This window comes from Belonocnema kinseyi, chromosome 5 (genome assembly GCF_010883055.1).
Source record: "Belonocnema kinseyi isolate 2016_QV_RU_SX_M_011 chromosome 5, B_treatae_v1, whole genome shotgun sequence".
Lineage (NCBI taxonomy): Eukaryota > Metazoa > Arthropoda > Insecta > Hymenoptera > Cynipidae > Belonocnema > Belonocnema kinseyi.
In genome coordinates, this window is record NC_046661.1 from 79,122,478 (window position 1) to 79,130,478 (window position 8,001).

Sequence of the window (8,001 nt, forward strand, 5' to 3'; positions counted from 1 at the left end):
TTTGAGAAATGCAAGAACCGAAAGAAAACTACGTTAAAGTACAAAGTTTAATAATAAAAGATGTAAAAAAAAAAATTTCAACAATCAATTCCAACGGCATCACCCGGTAACGTTGTACGCGAAAATACGAACTCTCTAGAGCCTCGTCTAGTGGCCGCCAGGTTTCATATTTTCGTGTACAACGTTACCGGCTGATGCCGTTGGAATTGATTGTTGAAATATTTTTTTTTACATCTTTTATTATTAACCTTTGTACTTTAACTTAGTTTTCTTTCGGCTCTTGCATTTCTCAAAGTTTGAGACCGATATTTTATGTATAAAAAAAGTTCGAACGTTCAAAAAATGTTGAGGTTCAGAAAAAAGATGAAATAATTTTCAGTGAAGTTCCTACCAAAATGCAGCTAAACGTACTTTATTGCACTCTAATACATTTCTCAAAGTTTCAGCTCGATATTTTATTTACAAAAAAAGTTCTTAGGTTCAAAAAAACATTCAGTGAACTGAAAAACTGACGTCGGTAATATAGGTATTTAGCTTTGTCACATGCCCTTAAATCATTGAAATTCGCGAAATTCTACACAAAAAAACAAACAATTATTGTTCTCTTTATTGTGATTTTCAACAGATCATAAACTTAAATGGACTTATTTTGAAGCAAAAATGAACTAAAAGTAATTTTGTATTAATATATACATAAAATATTTACTATACATACATTAATTAATATTTAAGCTTACAATGCATTGAAACTTACATAAAATAGGGAAATAATTTTTTTTTTGTATGTTAAAATTTTTTTTTACAAAAATGTTTTTTTTTAACTCTATAAGATTTAAATTCTATCTAAAACAATTTTTTTTTAGTGTTGAATCATTTTCAAGGTGTTTAGCGATTCTTAGGAACAAAATTCAAAGTCTTTTCCAGGTTTTCCAGGTTAAGAAATTAAACTTATCCATGTTTCCTTTTTTACATCAAATAATAAAATAAACGTTTGTCATGCATGTAAAAATGAGCTATTTCATTTTTTATTGACCAAAAATTTCTAAAGAAAGCCGAATCGTAAATAAACAAATTCTTAATTTTTTGCGAACATGAGTCGTCTTTCTGAAATCTTTAGGAATATTTTTTAATCTTTGTAATGTCTTTGAAATATTTTTTTTTCGTTGTTAAATCTTTTAAAATCTTATACAAAATTTTGATATCGTTTAAAATATTTTAAATGTTTTTAAATCTTTGAAATCTGTTTTACTGTACCCCTTTTTGAAATCTTTTAAGTCCTTGAGAAAGCTTTGAAATCTACGAAAACGTTGTGAAATGTTTTTAAATCTTTGAAATGTTTCTTTAATCTTTGTTCGTGAAGTCTTTTCTGTTCGTTTGAAATTAATAAAATCTTTTAAAATCTTCTGAAATTTGTTGAAACCTCTTGGAAATCATAAAAAAAATTTTAATGTTTTGAATACTTTGAAATCTGGTGTACTGTGCCCTTGTTGAAATTTTTGAAATTGTCGCATTGTTTTGAAATCTTTATGAATGTTTTATGAAATCTTTTAAACTTTTGTGAAATCTTTTGACATCTCCTAAACGATTTTGAAGTTATTTAAAATCTTTGAACTGTTTTGAAACCTTTAAAATTATTTAATTATTACAAATCTTTTGTATGCGTTGAAGTCATTGAATTATTTAAAATATTTGGAAATCTTCTAAAATATTTTTAAATCTCTTAAAATCGTTTCAAATTTTTGAAATCTTTGAAATCTGGTGTACTGTATTCTTTTTCAAATCTTTTAAATCCTTGATATCTTTAACGTTTTAAAATGTTTGTGAAATTGCTATGAAATCTTTATTGAAATCTGGCGTGCCCCCCTTTTTTAAATCATTAACATCCGTGAAATCTTTATGGAATGTTAAAGCTATTTAAAATATTTTGAAATATTTAGAAATATTTTGCAAAGTTTTGAAATCTGTTGTACATTCAAAAACCAAGTGGTCAACCCCTCGAAAAATCAGTTATATGGCCATGGCTTATTCTAATTCTGAAACTGAATTAACATCGAAATTTTAAACTACTAATTTTCATAATTACTAAGTTGAACACCTCAACAAAAAGTGCCCTGAAATATCTTTATTAATTCTGAAATAAACAAAAGGCAAATTATATGTTGAAGAATTAAAAAATTTTTAGCAGCAAGATTTTTTCTTAACGAGATGTCTCTTTCATAATAGGCTAAAAGATTTAAATGACTCTTCGCATTTCGATAAAATTACCGTTTTAAAAGAAAGAAAAACAAAAACAAAAATTAAAATTGAAGGTTCAGAATTCCAGGTTTAAAGGACATCCTAATTCTGTTAAACTTCACAAAACAATCGTAAAAACACTTTTATGCAAAAATTAAAATACATCCTTAAAATTGTACCTACTCTTTCTAGTTCCATTTTTCGACACCAGGTGGCGAAATGGTGGACAACCATACCCAATAAGCTGTGAAACTTTTTTGTTCGGAATTTATCTTTTTCGTTTGCACATTCATGTATTTTGGTTAAAACACCATCTTTTGGTAGAAAAAAGACATATTTCTTGTATTTAAATAAATAAATTATAAAATTTTGATTGTTTAACTGAAATACTATATTATTCCGTTTGAAAAAGATTCTATATTGAAAGAATTACAAGATTAAAATGCTGCTCTTTGAATATTAATGATCAACGATTATGAAAAAGAAGTTCTCGGAGATCCTGCATAATTCTAGTAGCAACAATAACTAGCAAAACATTTCTGGAAACTAAAAATTACGTACAGTAATAGAAGGAGGGGGCGGGGGCGGTGAGAAAATTTTAATTGTATGAACCCGTAATGAAAATATCAGCAAACTAACCTTTGCCGTCCAGTTTCCTTGTCATAGACCTTGCGCACAACACTCTGCTTTTTCTCCCACTGCTCTTTGGTCATTGGTGCCATGGCCTTTGCTTTCTCAGCAACAACCGGCTGCTCGACAACAGCGGTTGTCCCATCCTCAAGCAATTTCCCCACCTTTTTCTTATCCTTCACCGGCTTCTCCTTCTTCGTCTTCATCTTTTTCAGCTTCTTCTTCAGCTTCTTCTTCTTGCGCTTCTTCTCCGCCTTCTTCAGCTTCTTCGCCATCTTCTTCCGCTTCTTGCGCTTCTTCTCGTCCTCGGAACTCGAGCTCGACTCACTCGAGCTCGACTCCTCGCTGTCGCTGCTACTCTCCGTGCTCGAACTCGACGAGGACGACGAGGAGCGCGATCTTTTCTTCTTTTGCAGTGTCTCCTCGGAGGGACGCGACGACGACGACTCCTCGAGACTCGTCACCGCCTTCGGCTTGTCTCTCGATTCAATCGCGTGCGAATGATGATGATCTGCTCGCGACGATGTCTCATATTGCCTCGATTCCTCCGCCTTGTACGACGAATTATTGTAATCCTGAGCCGGTCGCTCTTTATCAAATCGTTGCCTCTGCGTGTAACGGTCTCGGACAAAAGGCTCATTATTTCGCTGCTGATAGGCGCCACGACGCCGATACTCATAATTCATACCCTGATTCATTCTGCCCTGCTGGGGCCGATTAAAGTTGTTGTAATTCCGATTGTTCATGTCTCGGCCGCCACGCATACGACGATCATCAAAGTTGCGATAATTTCGATTCACGTTGCCTCCTCTTTGTCTGTAACTAAGAAATTCGAGTCAGAATTTCGAAAATTCAACGACATTACAGGGTGTCTACTCAAATCCTGAAGGGGGGCGGGGCGGGGTATCCTGACAATTTTAGCTTTTTCTCTCTCTCCACATATCTCCGTTTTCTCCGGGTTATAATTTTTCATAGGTCTCTATTAAATTCCTGAGTTTCCAGGTAAAATAATTAAATTTTCAACAAGATGGTTGCATTTTCAATCAAAATGATGACTTTTCAACCAAATATATGAAATCTCAAGCAAATAGTTTAATTTTGAACTGAAAAAAGATCAATTTTCAACCGAATTATTGAATTTTCAACTGCAAAATATCAGCTTTCAAAAAAAAAAATGAAATAGGTTAGAAGCATTAATTTTCCACACAAAACAAAAACAAATTTTAAACCAGTGACAAATTTTTAACTAAAATAATAACTATTCACAACTGGAAGAGATTAATTTTAAAACAAAAAGATGAATTTTTGACCAAAGAGTTTAACTTTCAACCAAAAAAATTAATTTTCAGCTAAAATTAAGAACATTTAATTGGAATTCTTAAATTTTCAATAAAAGAAAAATTAATTTTCAAACAAGAAGATTAATTTTCTACCAAACAACAACGATTTTTTTGGCAAATTACATGAATTTTCAAAAAAAAGTTTAAATTATCTACGAAAAAAGGCAAATTTTTCAACCAAACAGTTGCATTTCAGCTAAAATTATCAATTCTTAACTTAGAAGACTTTTTTCTACCAAAAAGACGAATTATCAATAAAATAAATGGATTTTGAACTAAAAAAAGATACATATTCACCCAAAAATTGAATAGTTATATTTTCAGTTAAAAAATTTAATGTTCAGTCACTTTTCAAATAAATATATGAAATCTCAACAAAAAAATTGAATTTTCAACTAAAAAAGATCATTTTTCAATCAAATAATTGAATTTTGAACAGAAAAATATGAGTGTTTCAACAAAAAATCACATGGTTAAATTTACAGTTAAAAAAATTGATTTTCAAGACAAAATTTTTTTTTAAATAAAGCGACGAATTTTTAACTAAAATAATTTATATTCACCTGGAACACATTAATTTTAAAATAAAAAGATGAATTCTTGACAAAATAGTTTAACTTTTAACAAAAAAATGATTTTTAAACAATAAGATTAATTTTCTACAAAAAAACAAGATTTTTCAACGAATTACATGCATTTTCAACATAACTGAAATATCAGTTCTCAACAAAAAAATGAAATAGTTAAATTTGCAGTCATAAAAATTAATTTTCCAAACAAAAAATTTAAACTAAATTGATGGATTTTTAACTAAAATAATAAATATTCAACTGGAACACATTAATTTTAAAACAAAAAGATGAATTTTTGACAAAAGAGTTTAACTTTCAACCATAAAAATTAATTTTCAGCTAAAATGATAAATATTTAATTGGAATACTTGACTTTTCAATGAAAAAGATTAGTTTTCGAACACTAAGATTCATTTTTAAACAACTAGATTAATTTTCTGTAAAAAAAAAGATTTTTTAACAAATAAGATGAATTAAAAAAAAGTTGAATTTGAACTAAAAAGATCTATTTTCAAATAAAATGATGAGCGTTAAACTGAAATAGTTGAATACTGAAACAAAAAGATTAATTTTCAACCAAAAAAGATACGTTTTCAACCAAAAAGATCAATTTTTAAATAAAATGATTAAATATTCAATTGGAAGTTACATTTCCAGTTAAAATAATAAATCTTCAACTGGAATAGTTGAATATTAAATAAAAACGATTAATTTTCAACAAAGAAGATTATTTTCTACCAAAAAAGACGAAGTTTCAACTAAAAACGATACTTTTTCATCCAAATTTACAGTTTTTAGTTTTAAAATAACAAATTAAAACAAAATTCTTGCATTTTCAAATAAAGTTATAAAGTTTTGACTAAAATAATTAATATTAATCTAGAATAGTTTAATTTTAAATAATAAGTAAAATTACAATTGAAATGTTCAATATTTATCTAGAATTATTGAATTTTCAACCAAAAAGAGGAATTTTCAGGCAATAAGTTTAATTTCTATAAAAAAATACGCAATTTCCACTAAAAAAGATAATTTTTCAAACTAAAATTGAATAGTGAAATTTTTTGTTCGAAAATTGATATTCAACCACAGAGATCAATTTTAAACTAAAATTATGGAACATTCACTTAAAATATATACATTTTCAACCAGAAAGATGAATTTTCAATTCAAATGATGAATCTTCAACCAAAAAATTAATACTTAATAGAATAGTTTAACTTTCAGCCAAGTAATCAAATTTTTATTTAAAAAAAATGAATTCACAAAAAAATATAGTAATTGATATTACAATATAAAAAAGATTTTAAATTAAAAAAAAAACAGATTCAATAAAAAGGACGTCTTTTCATCACGAGTTGAATTTTTAATGAAGAAAGATTTTTCGGTCAAGGGAGAGAAAAAACTACAAACAAACTGTTGAATTTTCAAGCAAAAAGATCATTTATCAAATAAGAAGATTATTTTTTACCATTAGAGAACAAATTTTCAAGAAAATACATGAATTTTGAACCAGAAACTTGAATTTTCAACTGAAAATGATTAATTTACAAAAAAAAAAATAATAGAATAGTTCAATTTTCAGTTAAAAAAAAATTAATTAAAAAAAAAGATTTTTCAACCAAATTTTTTAATACAGTAATTTAAAGCTACTTTTAGAAAATAAAAATAGTTGTTATTCAAATGGGGATTGCAATTTGAGACAAAAATTAGGCACGCTTTCGAAAAAATTTCCGGACTTTAAAAAAAAATCCCTGATATTTCCAGGTTTTTCCGGGCATATGAAAATTCCAGATTTTCCAGGTAGGGTAGACGCCCTGCATTAGAGTACTACTTAGTAACTTATTTAATTCTTAGGGGAAGAGGCTAAAGCTTAGAAACTCAGCAAATCTAGATTCTAAGGAAGCACAGGGCGGCCACTCATATCTAAAAAACAATTCCTGGCCATTTCAGAATTTCATTTAAGTTTTTAGAGATTTGTATTTATTCAAATCTAAAGGCTTTATGCTATAAAAATACAATTAAACAGTCCTTTACTGCCAGTTTAAACGGTAAGACTAAATCATTTTTAATTAAATGTTTCGAAAGATTCAAAAACTCAAAGAATCAGAAAAATATTGATTAATTTTTTTCAATATTGAACATTAAATTGTAGTATTCGAATTAGAGGAAGTAATACCAAATAATTTATTATGTTGAAAATTTCGAATTGAATGTTAACAAACAGAACGATTTTCATTGATTTAAACCTGGAATAATGCAAAATTCTAAAGTTTAAATTTTTATTTAAGTGTATTTTTTATAATTTGCCGATTCCAACATTTTTCGATTTAATGAAAAAAAATTCAAGCCTTTATAATTTGAAATAGGAAGCATATCAAATTAAGAAATACTACATGGAAAAAAGCCTTTAGAGAGTTGAAAATTTCATGTCAAAATTTTACAATATACTTTCATTCCATAAAATTAAATTTGAAATTTGAAAATGTCTAACAGAAAGATACAAAAACTCATTTTTATTCGAAGCTATTAAAATTAAACAATTTTTAAATTACATTTCAAACTGATTTAATTAAACAATTTCAGCATTTAAAAGGAACAAGATAGGACAATATTTCAATTAGAATCATGACTGATTATTTCCAACTTGAAAAACAATATATTTAATTTTTTTTAAATAGAAGCATTTAAAGTTACCTGAATTAATTCAAAATTAAATGCTTAACATTAATAAATTTTTATTTTAGTTTTTCGAAACGATTGAAAATTTTAAGCGTTAGGAATCAAACAATTTGAGATTTTAAACATTTCTAATTATCAATTCCAAAGTTTAAATTTGAATTTATGAGCTTTTTTTTAGAATTTTCCGATTTTAAAATTGAATAATTTCAGTATTTAAAACGAGCAAAATAGGACGATCTTTAATTTAGAAACATAAAAATTGAGATAATTATAATTTAAAACGTTCAAATTTAGAGATTTCTTTTTGTTTAAAATAGTAACGGATTTTTTACAATTTAAAAAATTCAGTTAATTAAAAAATAAGAATCCTTCACAGTTACTTAAATAAAATCAAGATTAAATGGTTAAGGAACTAATTTAAATTTTTCGAAACGATTGAAAATTTAAAACGTTAACTATTAGACAATGTGAGATTTTCTTCGATGTTGAACATCTTTAAGTGGTAGAATTCGAATTAGGAGACGTGATCAAAAAAAAAAAAA

General features: G+C 27.1%; 1 protein-coding gene across 4 annotated transcripts in view; it reads right to left on the minus strand.

Annotated features, from left to right (window-relative positions):
• The window catches only part of LOC117172508 (ADP-ribosylation factor-like protein 6-interacting protein 4), a 38,254-nt gene that overhangs the window by 16,817 nt on the left and 13,436 nt on the right, over positions 1 to 8,001 (minus strand). For all 4 annotated transcript variants that reach the window (XM_033360518.1, XM_033360516.1, XM_033360517.1 and 1 more), the window contains one exon: positions 2,875 to 3,687. In XM_033360518.1, coding sequence (XP_033216409.1) covers positions 2,875 to 3,687 — 813 coding nt within the window. The remainder of the gene's footprint in view (positions 1 to 2,874; positions 3,688 to 8,001) is intronic.